General features: G+C 41.7%; 1 protein-coding gene across 1 annotated transcript in view; it reads right to left on the reverse strand.

Moving 5' to 3' along the window:
* Positions 1–548: 548 nt before the first annotated feature.
* Positions 549–21,461, reverse strand: part of LOC144934156 (long-chain-fatty-acid--CoA ligase 1-like) — a 41,933-nt gene continuing 21,020 nt past the window's right edge. Inside the window, exons 5-21 of the mRNA XM_078859648.1 lie at positions 21,065–21,166; positions 20,382–20,481; positions 17,569–17,747; positions 17,111–17,143; positions 16,945–16,996; positions 15,717–15,790; positions 14,902–14,979; positions 14,239–14,373; positions 13,557–13,691; positions 12,827–12,922; positions 11,057–11,129; positions 9,109–9,197; positions 8,399–8,515; positions 7,027–7,170; positions 6,225–6,326; positions 5,965–6,036; positions 549–4,780 (exon numbers count right to left, since the gene is read on the reverse strand). Of these exons, the coding sequence (XP_078715774.1) occupies positions 4,640–4,780; positions 5,965–6,036; positions 6,225–6,326; positions 7,027–7,170; positions 8,399–8,515; positions 9,109–9,197; positions 11,057–11,129; positions 12,827–12,922; positions 13,557–13,691; positions 14,239–14,373; positions 14,902–14,979; positions 15,717–15,790; positions 16,945–16,996; positions 17,111–17,143; positions 17,569–17,747; positions 20,382–20,481; positions 21,065–21,166 (1,722 nt within the window). The 3' untranslated portion in view covers positions 549–4,639. The remainder of the gene's footprint in view (positions 4,781–5,964; positions 6,037–6,224; positions 6,327–7,026; positions 7,171–8,398; positions 8,516–9,108; positions 9,198–11,056; positions 11,130–12,826; positions 12,923–13,556; positions 13,692–14,238; positions 14,374–14,901; positions 14,980–15,716; positions 15,791–16,944; positions 16,997–17,110; positions 17,144–17,568; positions 17,748–20,381; positions 20,482–21,064; positions 21,167–21,461) is intronic.

The following is a 21,461-nucleotide window of genomic DNA, read 5'->3' on the forward strand; positions in this document are numbered from 1 at the left end:
CGAAACATAGTACTCAAATGGTAAATGTTGTGGATTTACTCACACCAGTGGGCTGAAGTAGTAACTAATTGGCACCGTTATGTTTAGGTGACAAACTTTACTGGTTGGCTGTGTCGGGTGGTGACGCTAACCCAAAAGCCTTTATGAATATTGGTCGTGAAAACCTACATGTCAAACCGACGGTGGAATATGGTGAAATCCTAATGACTGACAGAGGGATCTTGACTTAAAGCTTTCGTGACTGCAGGAATTAATATTCTTGGGTCTTTCGGTAAAGTCACGTAGATAAGTTCAAAGAAAAAAACAAAAAACTACGACGTTTTGAAGACGACCACTTGTGTTGCGATCGAAACAGTTTTTGAATATGACATGGAGGGGTCTTCATCCAGCAGTGGATTGACATATGGCTATAAATCAAAAGCCATCGCACTAAATCACACTTGTGAGGTGCATCTCAAACCAAGAACGCTTAAAAATCATTAAGACACGGTGGATACAAGAACGTGTAGCACACCCTGAACATTTTATTCAAGTTCAAACATTGATAATTGTACATATCACAGCTCTTTGCAAAGTTTCACAAGTTCATCTGATTAAGGCATAACTGTGCTTATTGTACGACTGTACAATTAACACGTACAAAGCCCTTTTACCCAGGTACATCTTCATGACATTTAAATCCATCTCTTGCGTCACGTGAATACCAGATTTAAAAGTTGTTTATATAAACATCTTAAAATATTTCAGAAAATGCACTTGCAATAAATCCAAAGCAGTGGATTTCAACACTTGATAACAATCTTATTTGTCAGGACAGATGACTGTCAATATTGTAAATTACAAAGTCAACAAATCTCTTTTTGGTGTTTTGCTATAAGCAAAATTGACGTGAACTCGACTACAAATATATCATGAAATGTCTAGGCACCAATAAAATAATTACAAGGTATCAATATTACACTCACACTAAACTTCTAAAGGGGGGAAAAGAACACATACAAGCCAAGTGTGAATAATATGAAATGCTAACAAGCCTATTCATGTTTGACAATGCTAATGCACAAATAATTAAAACAAGAGTTGTGTATCGAGACCATTCAATAATTCATGATGACTATCAATTACAAAACGCTCTAATCAAATTATATACAGTACAATGAATTTCAATTGAGCACTGTATTGTAGCAGATGTAGCCAAAACTGTGTTTTTTATTTAGACAAAATGGCAATTACATGTTGGTATATTAAGTACCATATTCAAAATACAGATAATCCAAGAAACATCAGTAATTTAAGTTTTGCAAGAATTATTCACAACTAATGCAAAGAGTAAAGCGGCATACACACACAATGAAAAAATGGCTTCATGCCATGTATTTGGGGATGGTATGACAGGGACATAAAATATAAGGTCACAATTAAAGTGGATCCTTATCCCTAATAGTTCAAGAGATTTGACAAAAGTCACACGACTTACGACAAATTATAATGGATTCCGACCTACACGATCTATTCAATGTCAGTTGCTCTTTCGTATTCAGTAAGATAGCATGCATTGACTGATGAGGCAACACAAGAGTTCTATTTTTTTGGTGGCAACAAAAGGTATGGACTAAGGAAAAAATAAGTCATCATATATACTTAAGTCTGGTGCAAACTCAATGCAGTCCGACATGGCTGTTTAATTTGAGTGGATAGGTGTGAATCTAGCTTCATGTTAAGACTCGCACTTGTTTAAGTCCTCTCTCAACGATTCACACGTTCATTTTGCGGGCACAATTCTACTTAGGATTTTGTACAGCAGATTGTAACCCGCCTAACAATTACGTTAAAACCAAATAAGCTAGTCCCAAAAATACCCAGCTGAGGCTTGTATAAGCCACTTTGCATAATGCCATATGCCAAGAGACCAGATACGACTGTGTGCTCCGTAACAAAGATACAATTCCCATTACGTAGTCTTACATTCAACATTGCATACTCGCACATTTTTATTACAGACATGGTAATAATGTTGGGGTGGAGCAGTGGCGTGCTCGTTTGCACAATGCACTATACAACTGGTAACCTGAGTTCCATTCCCAGACACGGCTAACATCAGGGATGATTAATATATATGAACCTGTCTTGAAAAGCCCCATTCACAAACCCGCATTGACCAGTATGGGCAAGTATGGTCATACAATATCTCAGAGCCACATGGCATGTTGATCCTTTTATCTCGCAGTTGATTGAAAATTTGTTTAAAATTTGTATAATTATATGGCTATAATTAAAAATGAAATAAGATTATACTTTCACAAGACAGATGTGTAATACAGTAGTTGCATAATTTAAAGCGCACATAGTGATAACTATGCACAGTAGTTGTATATGTAGTAAGTTCGAGGAGACGAGGTCGGAGTTGAGGCACACTCTGTTTATTAACTCAGTGACAGGCACAATAGTTGAAGGGGTAACGGCCCCTTCACCCGTACTATGGGAAACCCACCCTAGTACTATGCCCTCTGTCCTGTTCCCCAGTCCTCCTCTACTGGGCTACGGGAGGCTGACTGATCTGGCCCTGGCAAGCACAGATCTCGGCACCAGCTAAGCCGGCCTTGCCTGACAAGGGCAGAGGTCCGGGAGCTCTTGGGCCGCGCCGCTGGCTTACCCAGCTCGGCCCTGACAAGGGCAGCGAGACAGGGGAGTCCCAGGGCCTAATCTCCGAGTCTTCGATCTTCACTGGTCAGCTTCGTGTCGTACCGCCTCGAGCTCTCTGGCTCCCCGCCTTTTATAGGGATCCCCTCAGAGGGCTGGGGGCGTGGGGGATCACGGATGCGGACGTCGGTGCGACCACCCCGTGTGTGTGAGTGCACACACCCCTGTGTTTCTCGTCCGCCGTTTCTCCCGTAATAACCCCTACATATACACAGTACAATTAAAAATTTTAAAGCATTTCATCATAAAACTCCAATCCATTTTTTAAGCCTTTAAAGCAAACATCACCCACAGCAATACGCGAAACACTTATGTGCATGGCATACGGGAGAAGGTAGAATAATTTGATCTGCTGTTTTGAGGCCAGCAACAAATAGTTTGCAGTTATACAGCATATAAATGCCACTGCATCTCATGTCAGAAGAGGAAAAGTGGGGGGTTTTTTTCAGAAGCTTTTTGACTTTTGCACATTTATTATTAAAATCTCACTTCAATACTTATGTGCTCATGTAACACTATGCCAGGTCTAAAGGTCTAACCCATGTTTTGGCACAAATCAGCTACACGTCAGGTTGGTGAAAATAAATACATTTTCAAAAACAACCCTTAATGCGGCAATGCAGCAGACTTGTGTAAACATCTCCCCCCCCCTCCTGTTAGATTTGGCATGTAAACTTTAGACGTTTAATTCCTTTTTGCAAGTTATATGACGCACACATTTTTTCTGATTATTATTAATGCCCTTGACAGTGTTGCTTTAACACTAATATGCATTGCATAAAGTAAAAAAGTAAATCGGCCACAGTTCATAACCAATGCTTTACAGCTTTTACCTGTATTTGTCACCCACAGAAAAAAACAATCATTACTTAACTGCTCAAAGTCCATTGGCCAGTATTAAAAAGGTATTCAACATCTGACAGCATTTCAAACAAGGGGGAGGAGAAACATTTACAGAATTTTAATAATTCTTGCTTTTTCACCAGCTGTGAGATTTAAAGTGTTACTTTACGAGTCTTAAATGGCAGGGCTACACTGCTTAGTGCCAAGTGCTCAACTTCCCGTCACGCTCGCACAGAATTATAATTGTTCTTTTGTTGCCAACCATGCCACAACTCCTCAAAGCCTGGATTCTCTCCTAAAATCCACAACAAATGCATGTAGAAGGAGAATCGTGTACAATTTACTGTAGCTAGACATGAAATGACACCTCTACATATGGTTTTGTTATGAGTAAATTGATAAACCGATTTCCACCATTCTTCCTCAATAGTACTTTGTTTGGAAGAATACACTTTCACAGCAGCCCTTGAGAAACATGGTCCATGGGATAGCATGTCTCCTCTACACATTCCTATATACCCTGTACACAAGATTCGTCATTTTATTTTAAATAACATATTCTATGTTAGCAGATCAGTGTCTCGCAAGACAGAGGTAGCAAAATAGCGAGCAATGCAGTCTCCCATGTTGTGGACCATTACAATGAAAGGAAAATCAAAGCAGTCATCCTGCCTTTAACACAGTGCCTTGTGTCTATCCCACTGGTTAGTGTTTTGTAAAATGTACTCTCCTGAAATAATTCCCAGTTGTTTATCTTTCAAGGAACCATCTGCAAAAAAATCTATTGTTGCTGGTGAGCTGCGTACATACCTTTGTTACATTTTTTGATCTTAAGGGTTTCCCAACACAATAAGCTGTAGAAAATATGTACACACGTATAAAAATTATACATTCTCCACTCCCTCGTCGATAGAATCAATAGCATCCATAGCGTGACAGTTTTGTGTTTTACAAGGTTACATTGTATTGGAAACTCAACTTGAAGATTTTTCACAATGTCAAAAACAAGGCTTGATGTTTTAACTTCTTAGCCACCTTCACAACAGGCCCTTCAACAAATGCCTGAAGGAGACGTCGTTTCGTCGTCTGCCAGAGCTCATACAGTAATGCCAGCGTACAGGCTGTCTATTTCTGAATGAAAGAACTTGGATACCTCGGCCCGTTTCACTTTGAACGTCGGTGTCAGAAGCCCATTCTCAATGCTAAACAGGTCTGAGTGCAGGTGGACAGCTCGCACCTGCAAGCACAACATCACATGCAAAACATGACACTCACACTTAGATTCAGACAAGGTTCACCAAAGCAAATTTACCTTCAAGCAAACTATATATTGTCAAAGAATAACATTTCCAAATCGCTTGTGGTAGAATAAATAACGGATACCACCAACATTTCCAAAGGGATTTGGCCAGGATAAAAAAAACCTAAACAACTCCCCCAACTCAAAAGGTACCAATGCCCTCTGGAAGGCTGAGCTTAACTTTACAGATATGCACATGCAGTTCCTATCATATTCTTACACAAGCACATGCTTTCTGCTTTTACATTGATTAAAAGACCCCCCCCCCCCCATAAATGTATGGAATTGTAGCCGAATTTCCAAATATGAATCGACATCAGTGCAAAATTGTATTACGCGATTAAATCAAGTGTAGTCCATGTTTTTCGGGTTCAGCCAAGTAGTGATTTTCTAAAATATCTTGTCACCAACTATGCCACAAGTGACAAAATATTTGATACGCAATTGTGTACAATTCTGTGAGTCACTTATAACTGCTTTGCCGTTACTTATTGCCAATTATGGACTCAGACTATTGTCATATCATCTCAGAGTCCTTGGCACGTAATAATATGCTACAGTGGCAGTGGGGGTCGCAAAATGCCGATTTATTACTAATAAATCCCAATGATCCGATCGAGCAGCAGACATCGCGGCTATGGCGATTTTTACCTGAAGCCGGGCGCTTGTGTTGCATTCTAAACGTCGTGATTTATTATGTTTTATTTCTACCTACGTGACTTTAACGAAAGAGCCAAAGAGTATGCTAATCTCTCTTTAACATGCTCATTTTCACCTGGCAGCCCTTTTATTGGTGGAAAACCAACCACCGTCGGGTTGGCTGTCCTCCACTTACATTGTCATTGGCTGCTGACATTTGGGCTACGCCCATTTCAAACCCTTATAAACAGTTTGCCTTGGAAGCTAAACCCCCCTTTTCCTGAAGACGACCGCTTGTGTTGCGATCGAAACGTCGTAGTATTTTGTTATTTTTCTTTGAACCTATGTGACTTTAAAGAAAGACCCAAGAATAGGTGAACAGCACTTTCCCCAAACGATCTGTTCAGTCTAATTTGTAGATTTTACATATTATGAAATTTCTGTGTGCGTAGGGTTGCCTGATGACTGGTGTTGTATGTTACCTGCTCAAACGACTTGAGCCCAGCCTCCTTGCCCAGACGCACCATGTCATGAAGGATGGCTGCACGGACATCCTGCCGTGAAAATTACACTTTTATTACCGACTGCGTTAAGGCCACTGCGACAAAACACGTGACAATTGGCGCACTAAACTTTCACTGATATTTTATAATAGCTGTTAAACTTACAAAAGTTAAGTTTCCTCGATTCAAAGACTAGTGCGCTCCCTAGCAAAGCTGCTGCAAGAGTTAGGGGCATTCACCTTGTTTATGAACAGAGAGTTTGGGTTACACTTGATGCCTCGTTTCTGCACCCAGCTTGGAAGAACATCCATGTCCGGCACCACGATGCACACCAGGCAAGACTGAGCAACCAAGAACATCAGCTTGCGTCAATATCAAATACCTGCCAAGAAGGGCATTGGTGGCGAGCCAGCGCAACGCATTTACACGGTTTGCATAACGCCGAGCATGTACACGATCGATTGTATGCGTAATTATGCTTTGTTGCAATTTTTACACAAGTCTGAAAATTGACATAAGTAAAAAGGCTTCGTCTTTCAATTTGAGTAAAGCTAAAAACCTGATTCTTTCCTGAAACGATTCTTTGCACTCAAGAACTAAAATGGGAATGCCCATTGTTTATAGTTCCGTTGCAATCAGTGGGACAGTGTGTGCTTACAAAAGTGCTTCGTCTCATTACAAGGCCACCAACTGCTCCTTTGCCAACACCACACAGTGGTCACATGAGAGATTATTTTCCAAACCGCTGCCTATGGGACAAAATGTGAAAGCCCATAGCGAACAGGACCGGTCCAGATATCACTCATCACGAATGTTTGTGAATAGGTCCCGGATTCAGAGCATAGTTCGGTAACCAGTGCACCATCGCTCCATCCTATATGCGAGATATACATGGGTCGTTAATTTTTTATAAGTTATATAATATTTAACACAATTTACACGTTTTAACATGATCCTTCACTTAACAGCTTTAGAATAGTGCTATAAACTGTACCGACTAAACACACATTGCTTGCACAATTCAATGGCGGAGCTGTTTACCTGCAGGCTGTCTCCGTGCACGAACACCTGGGCCACGGGCTCACTGCGCACGTACACAGTCTCAATCTTCTCTGGGGCAATGTACTCTCCCTGCGACAGCTTGAAGATGTGCTTCTTCCGGTCAACAATCTTCAGTGTTCCATTCTAACAAACAAACACACAGGTCCGAAGCATGGCAAGGTGAGCGAGTAAATGCATTTTTAGTTTGTTGTCGTTCACCTTGCTGCTACCACTATAACGCAAGCAGATGTCCGAGTGTTATCTACATGTGACCACATCTGAAGATGCTATGTCGAAACGGATTTATCTTATGGACAAAGGCAATTAATCATAGGCAGAGGAAAAACATGAATGTCCTAGACTTGAACAGGGGCAAGAAGTCAACAGCATGGATTTTTATTTGTGCATTTATATATTTCAGCAGGAAGGGCCCAATGAGCTGTCAGGCTCTATTTCAAGGGCGTCCTGCAACGGCACACGGTATAGATCTTAGTTACAAGCATGGTTATATAGGCATGATATAAACAGCAAGCATCGGGAAGTGAGATGAGGGCTTCCCATGCCGTGTCAGTCATATCCCACCTATGTTAGCCGTGGCCGGGAATCGAACAGGTCGCCAGATACACGGTGCATTGCGCTAACCACTGCTCCATCATTCTAGCCATGAGTTTTGTTATACTGGTATTAATTTTCAAAGTGAAAAATGGTATTGTATAACTTTATGTTGATGTCAGTAGTAGCAATGAATTTTTCAAGCACTGTTTATCATTATGCATTATTAATACACATGAATAATTAGTATGCATAATGAATGCTCACAAAAAAAAGCATAGACTGTTTAAGAATAGAGTACGTTTACACAAATGAAAACATGAAACAACACGATGGTAAGAGAGAAAAAGAGAAAACTTTTTTTATCGGTGGTGAAATGTCATTTCCACTCGTCCGATATGCAGTAGTTTGTGTGGTTTGCATGTTCTTGCTACCTGTGGTCGTGTGGCGTTTTCTCCAGGTCCTCGGTTTTTACCCTCCACATTTAGAAACACGCGTTTACATTACTTGGCTCCTACAAATTCCAACATACAAGCTACTTTGATTAGCTATCATGTGGGACCAGATTACCTCTGAAAAAGCACCAATAGCCAAGTGGTCTTTACCTGGTAAACAAAATAGGTCAGTTTTATTATTATAAAATTGCAACTGTAACTTTCCACAGATTTCATTGATTCACTTGGGAGGGTTGAATTGTTACATGAACTATTAACAAGCTTTTATCCAGCGGTATATTGACAAAAGCCTGTAAATTACTCATTTCTATTATCGTGCTATTACAGTGCCCGTATTAGGCATGCGTGAAAGGGGCAGAACTCACAGGCAGCCACTTGCCAATGTCGCCCGTGTGGAGCCAGCCATCCTCATCCAGAGCCTCAGCTGTCCGCGTCGGGTCCTTCAGGTAACCCTTGAACACATTTGTGCCATAAACACACACCTGCACACGCACACACAAATCACCGTAAGTATATTTTCATGTTTCTACAACTTCATTTTACTATGAATAGTTTTTGTTTAATATGTACAATGCAAAATTTGTTGTTTATAGCTGTGCACAGTTTTTCTGCTACGTAGTAATTTTTTGTCCCATTTCTATTTGGTTACGTTTGCGGATTTATATTTGCCTCATTGTTGTTGTACTCTTTTTAATGCGATTGCTTGTCACTTTGGCAAGCCAGATCGCTCTTTCAAACGAAACTTTCATTCGTCTCTTGATTTCTCACCTGGGTAAACAACATACCCCGTGAAAACCCAAAACGGTCACCCCACTTAAAAACTGGAACGACGACTAGCCACGTAGTTCTTCATCAAATGGTTCTCGTACAACGTGGACTCAAAACGATGAAATATAAAAGGAAATCTAACTAAAAAAATATATCGTGTAAAGTTTCATAATCATATTAATAAAACATCACAATTGTAACCTTTGAAAATTCTGGCAGTTCTCTATATGTAAGCCAAGTTTACAAAAGTGGCATGCATGGACACGTGAAATTACATTCATGAGATTATGCACACAGACGGTCTTACCTCTCCCTCTCCGTTGGCAGCAAAGTAGTTCATTTCTGCTACATCCACCACCTTGATGTGGTTACACGGCATCGGAGGTCCCACGTGACCTGCAAGACACCGGCAGATAAAACACTGCAGTTTCAGTGCCAAATGCAGTGGAAGGCTGAGTTGGTTTTATACAATATTTATGAAAAAAAGAACAAATGCCAGTGGCCTACAATGGCATCAACCATGCCTTAAAACAGGGGCCATATAAAAAAAAAAGTACGTAACACATTCCAACAATCTGTTACTCATCTGTGAAAATAATGGCTAAAGGAGTTGTGACTGAGAGGTTTGGACCCCTGGTGTAGTAATAACTATACCCCTCTAGGTGGATGATCCTCAAGGAGGGCAATTGCACCCACAATAAGGTCGTGAGTGGGCCCTGGTTAAATCCTTGATTACTAAAAAGCAGGAGTGCGTCTAGTAAGCCATTCGCAAACACACACGGGAAAAGTAACCACTTCCATCCAGCGTCTTATTCCAGCCACCAACCACCACACTATGAGATGGCATCTGACTGTGGGCATACCTACTATAATCACCCAGGAATGTCTGTCCTTAACGCTCATGACGTCACTCCACATCGACCAGCCCCCCTCATTAATATTCATGAGCAAGTTACGTCCTCCACATTAACCCCCCCCCCCATCATTAATAATCATGAGCAGGTGACACTCCACATGGAGCACCCTCCCCCCTCATTAATGATCATGAGCAGGGGACATCACTCCACATCGAACAGCCCCCCTCATTAATAATCATTATAAGATGACGTCCTCCAAAAGGACCCCCCCCTCCATTCATAATAATTAGCAGCTGACAGTCACTCCACATGGGGGGCCGAGGCGCCTCCTCCCCCCTCCTCGGCGTCAACTTACAACCCTCACTACAAAGGCAGAACCCTCACGTCACGCGATCTCCGTAACGCTATTGAGACATCAAAGTAAAAAGGACGTCTGTGTCACTGCGGCCTAACAAACTGCACACGAATTGATGCAATGAATATCACGTCGTGGTCTGCTTTTCGCTTGCAAGTTTCAGATTTACTGAAATACACCCGGCCGTGGACGGGCAAAAGGCTAGTTATCCATAAAAAACATGAACCTGTAATGTGTATTTATCATTCATCTGGAGCAAATGAACTCTAAAGCATGATGAGAGATTGCTTAGATTCATGACCCCAGTCATTAGATCACATAAACGTCACAATTTCAGGGCCAATAATCAATTCAAGAAAGCATTTTTTTCCATTTCAGTTATATTGTTTATTTTTCACCCTCTCTTTGCTGAATCAACCTATATATCATTAGTGTAAACGATAACTAATCTTTCCGACAGTCTTTCCGACAGACCTGTTCTTCACCTTGAGGACGGCTGCTTGCGTTGTGGCCGAAACGTCGTGAGAATTGTATTTTATTGTTTTATTTTTATTATTTTATTATTTCCCTTCTACGTGACTTTACCGAAAGAACCAAGAAGATAACTAATCAATTATACCATGCACAATTCAGTGCATGTATATTGAACATAACTAACTTATTACGCGCTTATAACTACAGCTTAAAGCAGGTTTCAAATGCATATTCCAAGCGTATAACACCAAAAACAAGTAAATAATTTCTGATTAAACTAAACCAGTATGCTCCTTTGTTGCAACAATTTTAAATTGCTTTCATCACAGCTCGTTTCCGTAGTACTGTGAGAACAAGGGAGATTAAAGGTAATCCTTACAAGAGCTTAGCAAGTGCTGGCGCTTCACACTGCCCTCCCCCTCCCCCAACATTCTATATTCATCCAACATCCCCGTGCATGCCTCAGTCCACACGTGGAAACCTGGAGCTATAAACTCTAGCAGCTGGAACAAAAATTCACACAAAAAGTGCGCGAGCCACGAGCGGAGCCCAGACCCAGGGAGAGTTACCCGCGGTGCTGTCGCTGGGCATGGTGAAGGTGCACCCAGCTGTACACTCGGTCTGCCCAAAGCCCTCGTACACCTGTGTGGTGTGAAAGGCAGAGGAAAGGGTGGACGAGATCCATTATAAAGTGCTGCTCTCTTCCCCCCACCCATCATTCGTTCCACTTCTATGACCACAGGGCAGGACTTTAATAATTCCAACACAAACAGTCAAACATCCTCCCCACCATCACCGCATACTCATCCTATTACTACAAGAACAAAGTAAAGTCTAAAATCGGCATCAGTACACAATTAAAATGAATACAATGTGGATTTCAGTGTTGTATATGTTCTCATGCTTATTTATAATTTCCATTTTTTCATGTATATCACGTGGCTCCTTTGCAATATCGATTTTTTTTCAAATTATGTAATTGTTACATGAAATATACTTTACAGAAATTGTGTTCTTTTACAAGAGAACATATTCAACGAGGAACTCATGTTTGCAGTGGAGCGTGTAAACTCTAATGGCCTGTATAAGTCCACGTTTTGCACTGAAGACAGCAATAATTACAAAATTAAAAGCGGAGAAATATATAAAAACCCAAAAAAAGCTTTTCCAAATACATGTCGAGTTTCACGTTACATAGTAAAACAAAAAAGATCTATTCAATAATGCATGCCATTTAATCGGCACTTTCTAGAGGTGAATTAGGATTCCTTTTTCAACGTTGTAATACCTCAACAATCAACGTGCATTGTTAAATGTAACTGGTGTGAAATTCTAGATGTTCCAGTAATAAGAGAAGACCACTTATTCGTCCTGAATAAACACAAAGTCGCGTTTTCTTACCACTCATACTTAAGCCATTATTCTGCGTTGGAATTTTTTTTTTACCTAACAACACTACAATCACGTCCACGGAAAGTATTTTTAATGCACGAGTCAACCCAAGAAAAATGCTACACCTTTAATGAGGCATGTTGGGCAATATCTTCTTTCAAAAAAAGCAAAAGGTCGTTTGAAAAGTTGTTTTTATTTCTATTGTAAACACAAATTACGTAATTGTATTTATCATGTAAAAGCTCTCCAGTGATAAGTTAAGGCTAAGCAGCAATATTTTGACACAACGTGAACGACGGCCTCCTAATGCCGTGCAGGTCATGGAGGTTTACTTGACCATACTTCACAATACGGTTGGTGAAGGCGGGCCATAGCATAGACACACAAGATAGCAAACATGAGGTTTTTGGGTTAGATCGTCTAAATATAAATGGGTTGTTAAACCCGCCACCACCGACACAGCCAATTAGTAAGGTTTGTCACGTAAAACCAAACATGCCAATTCGTTACTAGTACAGCACACCGCTGTTGTAGAGTAAAGCCACAACATTTACAATTCGAGTATGACGTTTTCGCCAGTAATTACAACAGCATCATCAGGCGACTGCCAGAGTTGTGGAGAAATCCTCCTGTTTCGGTCTTAAATAGCGGGATAAATGTGATGTCGTCACTTGGGAGCCAAACTGGTGAATGCCAGTGGGGGGGGGGGGTTAATGTAGGCATACACATTACAATGGATATAGCAACACATTTCGATGCACTGCCCCCTGCTGCCCACCACATAACCCCACAGCCGCCTGTGACAACTCGGCATGCGTGTTGGTGGTTGGCCACCCAAACACGATCCCGAATCAACTCTTGACAACATCGGGCCATATTCCTGACGGTTTGGTCATAGGCAAACAATAACATTCTCTCGTGAAAACCGACTTTGCAGGGAGACTCACCTGGCAGCCAAGGATGGCTCGAAGGAAGGTGAGGATAGACGCGGAGATGGGGGCGGCTCCAGTGACCATGAAGCGGACACGGCCTCCCATGCTCGCCTGCACGGCGCAGGGTAAAAAGGCATGCATCAGAGACCACGACATTAGGCGCCGTCAACCCTACAAAAGGCAGCTTTTTTCTCAGCAACTTGGAGCCCAGAAAATACACCCCACGAGAAGCATGTTTATTTATGACATGGTTAACAACTACATTGGGCTCATGTTTAAGTCCACAGGTTAGCCTCCGATTAGCACGGTTAGCTACGTACAGTGAAGGACGTTCAACATACGTTAACATAAACATTTATTTTTCATCAAGGTGTGCCCTGATGATGACTGTTGTGACAATGCACGGAGGAAACTCTGTAGAAATCACCCGATCGAAATTCCAATGCAAGTCCTCGTCTGTCTAGAATGCAGAATATGCTGTGCAGCCAGAATTGGTATTAATAATAATATGCAAACCCATTTATGTTCAGTTCCATCTTTCTGGACCTGCCCAGCAGTAATCATTTCGATGACAGCCGTCACACTTTTATTTTAGGGCTTGCTCTACAGTATTAATAATATAATTGTTTGCCGAATGTGTTAAGCAAAAACAAAATGGAAGACCATTGGCCCTATACAGCTACCCGGTTATGGCAAAGCCAATGGTGAACAGACGAACACGTGATGAGGACAGCAGAGGGAGCACCTGTACACGGTGGAAGATGAGCTTGTCCCAGATGCTGTCCTTTCGCACGACGCCGCAGCGCAACTCGGCCATCTTCCGGCTCACGGCAAAATCCAGCAGCCAACGCTTGAAGTGCGATTTGGCACCGCTGAGCACCTGCAGCATCCAACATTGGCAGTCATACTCCTCCCTCTACCGTTGCACTCATGAGGGTCGAATCATCACGCCTGAGATATAAACTAAATATTTTTGAGCCTGGGACAAATTTTGAAGAGATCAGCCACAGGAGTATAAAGGTAAATGTGAGGCCTTGCAATTACCTGGTCATGCCACTGCTGGCAGGAAGTTCTCTGCTAAAGGGAATTCGAGAAAGCCCCTCGATGAGAGTATTTTGCCAATGCTGGTCATACATTTTTGATCAGGTGGGAGTACCCACCGTTTACCCCACCACACGCAACCTGCCGATAGACGGACTGTGCTGTATCCATTTATACCGCCACACTTGGGAGATCGAACCGGTCACCTCTAGATTGGAATTCCAGTGTGCCAACCATTATACCACGGCAGCATCCATCAGCATAGGAGGCTGCTGCATGGAATAGCATTTCCAAGAAAGGGCATTCCTGGTGTCCATTAGATGTCATATATCATGCTGCCAAGAGTTACGATGAAGCAAAGTTAAGTAGCGTTCTAATGCACCTACTTTGTCATAGATTCGGTTGAGCAGACGTGGTACGACAGGGAAGACGGTGGGTTGCAGAACCTTCATATCGTCCATGAGTAACCTTATATCACCCTGATAAAAACCTACTCGGCCACCGTTGCAGAAAATGGAGGCCTGAACACGTACACACACAAAACACACATACCCTTAATGTTTGGTTATTTAAAAATGTGCATTTGCCTAATTATGGAGACTTTGGAAAGCAACTTGACTAAAACTTAATTCTCATGGGGATATCAAATGGCACTCATATGGTATTCAGAGAGATGATTGAGAGACCGTCAATACATTGCTAACAAAATATACCAAATACTGTATGTATACATATATATATACACATGAATGAATAACTGCATAGGTTTTCCCCGATTGTGCTGTATAAGCCTCTCCAAAATGTTTTCGGGTCATACCGTATGTTTTTCCTTCAGGAACTATTTTTCACTTGAAGAAGCCCCCAACACTTTCGGCAAAACGTCAGACATGTTGAATAATACGCGAGGAGCTCTATGAATTAACTGCACAAAATCTAGCGGCAATAACTTGGACAGGGAAGCTCAATCGGTGCAAGACGCAAAAATTTAAGAACCTCTCATAATTGTTAACCATTGAGCCCTGTCAACAAAAAGCGTTGACTTATATTACCTCAACAAGCCTTTCAAACATGTGAGCCAGTGGGAGGAACGAGATTAAAACGTCGTCCTTGTTGGGTAAAAACGTATCCTGTGAAATGAAAAAAATTAAAACAAGTTAGTCTCCAAACCAAACAGATGTGGTTTTACCCAGCTTGCACTTAGTTAAATAAGCACTAATTCTGACAAGCGTACACCGTGTAGCATAGAGTAGTGTAAAACACAGCACGAGTACTGCACATGACAAACAATTTAGAATAGTGCAATCGACTTAAAACTTTCACAACACAAGAAGACTAACTATAATGAAAAATATAACAACGTATAACCGTTTGTCAATCCACTGCTGTAATGGATGTTGTTCGACCAAATTTCACCACGCTGGTCTGTGCAGGGTGGGTGAAGTGGTGGAGGGGGGGCAGAAGCCCAGGATTAGTAGAGTCACAGGTGTCAGCGTGACCTCGAAATGAACTGGGGTCACAGTCTGCGGCACAGTGGCCAAACCACTGCGCCACCACAACAGTGCAGGGCTCGCTAGACCACAACATTGCCATCTGCTGTATTAACGCAGCGAGTGCAACGAACGCAAGGGTGTGTACCCAGCTCATACCGACCGTCTCGAATATGAAACTCAAAGTTAAATCGGGCGGGTCAAGTTGTAAACAGGAGAGACGTGAAAGCTGAAACATCCAACCTCAAATAAATCAATGGCGCGAAAAAACGGCAAAGAAAACAGCTCGAAGAGTCGAGCGTGGATTCCACACGACAGACAATACGGTTTGAAGATAATGTAAGTATGCGATAAGCTTTTCTTGGCAGTGTTGTTACCTTAGTAATGGCCAAGAAAGCAGAGAAGTCGGAAATCATGTTCTTGTGGGTTAGCATAGCACCCTTAGGATTTCCTGCCCAACAAAAACAAATGACATGAGAGAGTTTGCTGTAGTCACCACAGCAATTCAGCAAAGGCAATGCATTGCGCATTGCATCAACTTAACCGTTACGGTTGATAGATTTAACTATTCCTCAAACACGTACCTCACGTAATTTTTCAAGAGGTCATAAATTCTGCAGTGTACATGACAACAAAACGCATTTCCCATACTGGCACTTTCAGACACTAATTTATTAAGTAGCATTACCCTCGATGTCTTTCAATGCTTAATTAAAAACTTAATCTATCTTTAAAAACAATTGAACTTAACATTTACACAATAAAAATACAAAACAATTATAATTACTTGTTATAACAATCCTCTCTGCTGACGAGATCCAAAAGTTTTAACCCAGGTCCTATTTGCTGTGCTTACACAAACGCTGCTCCATTAGGCTAAACACATTTTAATTTTCACAAAGACACAGAGGTATTATTAAGAAAAATATAATTTAACCACGAATCAATATATCTTTATGAATACTGGAATAATAAGACGAGCTATATAGTTATTTTTCAAAGATGTCCCACACAAAACACAATGCAACACCACACTTATTTTTTATTGGTCAACACTGGTGTTCACTGCTTGTTGAACTTTGCAAACACAGCGACTGAACCATCAAAGATGCGGCAACTGTTTATCGGTGCACAGCTCTCCCAACGTGTTTTCGGGTTGTAAAAGAGTGTTGTTTGACACAATGCCCGACGCTTCCCTACACCTACGTACGTAGCCAACCGATTAGCACAGTTGCGAAAGAAGTTCAACATAGATAGAGTGGGATGATTTCAGTTTCTCATGAGGCTCCCACAGCATGTGCAGCTAAACGATGGAACAGCTTCGACAGCAACTTAATTGCTCCCAGGACGTTAGGTGTAAGTTTTTGGTCTAAGATTAAACGGAAAGTGAAACATCATACACCATACCAAACACGCAGAAGAAACAACCCAAAAACACACCCCAGAGCTTTAAAGCACAACGCAGTGGTATAATCTTCGTGCATTTTAAGATCCACCCGAGGTGTGTCCCGATGATGTTGCCTGTGCTTAGACATCTATTCTCTGTGTGCACGACCGGAACGGTGCAGAGGATATGACAGCCAGCTTGCGCAAGTGGATGCTCACCTGTCGTTCCACTTGTGTAACAAATGATGGCGATATCATCTGGCTGAGGAGGCTGCAGAAAAACAAAGAAATGCATTCAGCGAAACTGACTAAACACATCGTACATATTACTCTTGATTTGAATTATATTTTGCCACTTTGCGATACAGATTTGTACCGTACTTACAATTGGCTTTCTGTGATTTGTCTTTCCAATGACCTGAAAAACATGTTACATGTTTACAAACGTTATTCGCTCCATGTAAAATCGCACGACACCTGCACACTCAAACTCATTGCAACAAATTAAGAGCCATACATTGCAGACAAGGCAATGACGGATTAAAACAATAATAATGACCTCCTATCTGGCGGCACACGTGAGACTCGTCCACCCCCCCCCCCACTATTGTCACGTTATCAGACTAATCGACTAATCAAACTGAATCGTTACACCAATAAAAAGCTTCAACAACCAGTCAACAAGTCTACGAGCAAACTGGTATGACATCGTGTTGGCCCATAACACACGCGCGAGGGCTGGAGACACACGCACCTCCGATTAGCGCGGGTGGCTACGTACGGTACGAAAGAAGCTCAACATACGTAGTTCATACAAATGGGCGACATCGGGCCACGTCTCACCTCAAGCTCGCGGAAAAGGATTAAGTCGACTCCACACTTGCGGGCGCGCTGTTCCATCACGCCGTCGAAGGGCTCCATGACCACGATGGTTTTGACGATGCGGATCGCACCCTCCTCTATGCTCTCCAGCAGGCCCTTCACCTTCTCCAACTTGTCACAGACCACCGTGGAGATCTCCGCTAAATGTTCAGACGCCCACAATGTGCACACAGCAATCAACAGAATTGGAGGAATAAAGCAAACGTTTTGGTAGAATGAGCAGAGTATTGGACGACTGTGACAAGTCTATTACATTATGGGACCTCTCTTACCAGTATCAGAATATGAGAACATGTTTCACCCTTTCTGGCAATAAAACAGGTGTTAAGATGTTAAAACAACAAATTGAAACCTTTTTCAAGGAATCATGCTTGCATAAACCCCATATACTTGTGGTGAACATGCAAACAAAAAACATGCTCTGGTAGTATATGCGTTGTCTTTGAAACCGATTAGTCCACACCAGTGACAGCTTTCTTCAGAGCCTAGCAGCTGCTCACCCCCGAGCTGTTAATGCCCTGACAGTGGCATTGTCTTTGTGCTGTTTGCCCTTTGGCGTCCTCTGGTCTAACACTGTTTGAGACTAGGCTCTAAAGAAAGCTGTCTCTGGTGTTTCTGTTTGGTGTTTTAACATCTTAACACCTGTTTTATTGCCTGAAAAGGTAAAATCTATTCTTATATTTAGACTATTACACTCTCCAGGTCTTATTTTTTCTAACAAATGCAGCAAATTGCAATAAACAGTGGCTCATTTAAACCATCAAATCTGAAGAAAAAGTGTTAGATTTTCTACAATTAGTCGGAGACTTGACTTGAGATTGTAGTATAAATATGGTTTGATAATATCCAAATTGCAAGTCACAACGCATAAGCAGCTGCAGAAAAACAAACCCATCCAATTCATGTTTGTGCGCCCCACGTGCACCATGTTAGTAAATAAACTTGAGCCGAATATAAACACAACAGTATATCTCTCGTTACGGCAGTGTTTTTCAAACTTCAGTCCCCAGATCCACTCCGGTCCACATTTTCATATTTACCAATCTTCTCCGTTATAATACAAATTAAGTCATTACACACTGCACAATCCTGACGATTGACAATAATCGCACATGACTCAGCGATTGCCAATTCAACGTAACGCTGTCATTCGCCACCAAGTGACCGTGATGTCACACCACAGCAGCTGTGCAACGCTAGTTTCGCCACGCCAAGTACACTTTGAGACCAGGTGAAGTGTCTAAGGCTTGCTCTCTGGCAGGTCACAGGCCAGACCCAGGTGTTATGGGTTAACAACAGATTGAGATGACTGGAAGCTGCACCACCGGTGCTCCCCACTGAGGCATCTTGTGTGACACACACACACATTAATTTGAATCAGTGCTCTGTATTTCACGTGGAACTATTGCTTAGCAATCACCAAGTACGCATTATTGTAACTTTGAATGAAGATAGTAAACATGAAAAGGTAGGCGGTTAAGGGTTGTAATGACGAGATTCTGTAAAACCGGCTGAACTGCATCCTATAATTAGAATGTTTCAGTCTGAGAAATGGAATGGCCCTGGGCATATTGGAGCATGTAAAGTTAGAGAAATCGATCGTCTCCAAAGAAAAGTATATCCTGACATAAATGACTATTTTACGTACGCTAATTTTACATTAAAATGGGCAGCAACAGTGTATAGTCACGAAGGCACACGTTGTTATAAAACAAGAAAAGACGTGGGCAGTGCCATGCATTTGTTATGTTCCACTATTTCAAGACATTTCCCAGGTACGAATGGCTATTTGTTTGAAGTTTTCCTATCAGGCATGAAAACTTGCATCTTGGTGCACATTATGAAGTCGGTTTAATACATTTTTGTTGAAATAAAAAAAGGTCTGAATAACTGAAATTCAAGAATGCACGGCAAATGTTCATCTTTTGTCCAAACGCCCACGCTTTTTAAAATTATATACATACATATGCACACAGCAATAGATTTATACTTATTAACCAAACCAGTACGCACCTATAACTTATGGTTTAAAAATCCCTGCTACATTCTCTGGAACACAGTTACATTCTCACCTGTGATTAAGCCATTGTCACAAATTACTGTACAAAAAAACATTAAATACAGTGCTGGACTCAAATTGGCTAAATTCCAGTACTGAGAAGTGAAAATATTGGTTTGACCGTCATACAGAAAACATTACTTTCGATGGCAGGCAGGGCAGTTGGGTGCTGGTCCTACTGTATGAACCAGAGGTCACTTGAACGATTCTCAGGAGGTGGCTGTGTCACATGCTTCAATGGGCCGTTCTCTAACACTACTCTGCGACAAACTCAATGGATACTTCATCTTGTGACATAACACCATAAACACAATCGGGGGGGGGGGGTGGGGAGCCACGAGGGCTAAAACAATTAAAGATTCTCAACGTAAAACATTGATACTATTCCATGGTTATGAGTTGTACCCTGATTATTGTGGGATGCCACGGTGGCGAGATGTTAACTACCTTGCCTGGTATACAGGTCATGGGTTCGATCCCTACCTTGATGCCTGTATATGTGGAGTTTGTATGTTCTTCCTGTGGACATGTAGATTTTATTTTTGATCCGGGTCCTCCTGTTTTTCCCTCCATATTTATAAACATACTTTTAGAATATTTGCACTTCATTGAGCAATAATTTGTGGCCAGGTCACTTCTGAAAGAGAGCTATATAGCTCAGTGGGACTTACCTGATAAACAAATACAATACCTGTGTATAGATGCATGCACATACCCTGACTGATGATGTAGTCAATGGATTCTCGTCCCAGCGTATCATAGAGTGGGACCACCACCAAGGAGTATGTGTAGCAGGCTTGCTCCGCAATGATCCACTGCAGGAGACAAGTCAGTTGTTTAAACTCCCCCCTCGAGATGACCAATTCAGCAAACAAGTTGTGAATTCACGGAGAATGTGCAAGCCGATGTCCACTACCGTATCGATTGGTCGTATACTGATTCTGCCCTGGTGATTCATGAACTGTCATGATTTGGAGTTGGGATTCTATTCAAGAATAAAAATGTTTGGCATTGTGGTGAATGCAGAATAGATAGATGCTGCAAGGATTATGTAAAGCAATTGCATACAATATACGAATCGAATATTAGAGCCCTGCATGCTCCATGTGTCAACATCGATTAAATGTACCATTCGTTTTTACATCTCGTATGAATAGTTTCTTTTTGTTTATGGCCGATTTGCAATTATGTTTGCCATATTGGCATACATTTTAGTTTAGTACACCAATTGCATAAATCATAATCAAGTCACACAGGCACAATTTGATACATGCATTGCGAGTGTAAATATCGACATCAATAGATGAATAGATGCAATGCTCCACGCCTGGCGATGACAATTTGAAAGAGCATTGCATGGAGCATGTTGTGGAAGAGCCGAGAGATTAGTGCCATCACCTCAGGCCGATTCTGTGAGAAGATCCCGATGACTTGCTCAGACGACGGCTTTGCCCCACGGTGCAGGAACCCCGACCCCAGATACTCTGCACGATCCGAAGTCTGCGGAATAAACACAGAAACACATAATAGGACAAACATTTGTTATGGTACTCGGGGAAAAAAGGGGCAGCCAGAGACATCATATCTAGAGTATATTATAAGCCACTTCCTTGGGCTATAATTTCTGGACAGGTCACTTCTGAAAAAAAGATATATAGCGCAGTGGGGCCTTACCTGGTAAAATAAAAAGTGATTAGTTTAGTCGTATATCCTCCGGCATGAAAATCAGCATCTGGTCTCAAAAAATTAACAGTAAAAAATAGACTCGCTCGCCCCAGAATGAGTCTTCCGAGGG

This window comes from Lampetra fluviatilis, chromosome 9 (genome assembly GCF_964198595.1).
Source record: "Lampetra fluviatilis chromosome 9, kcLamFluv1.1, whole genome shotgun sequence".
Taxonomy (NCBI): domain Eukaryota; kingdom Metazoa; phylum Chordata; class Hyperoartia; order Petromyzontiformes; family Petromyzontidae; genus Lampetra; species Lampetra fluviatilis.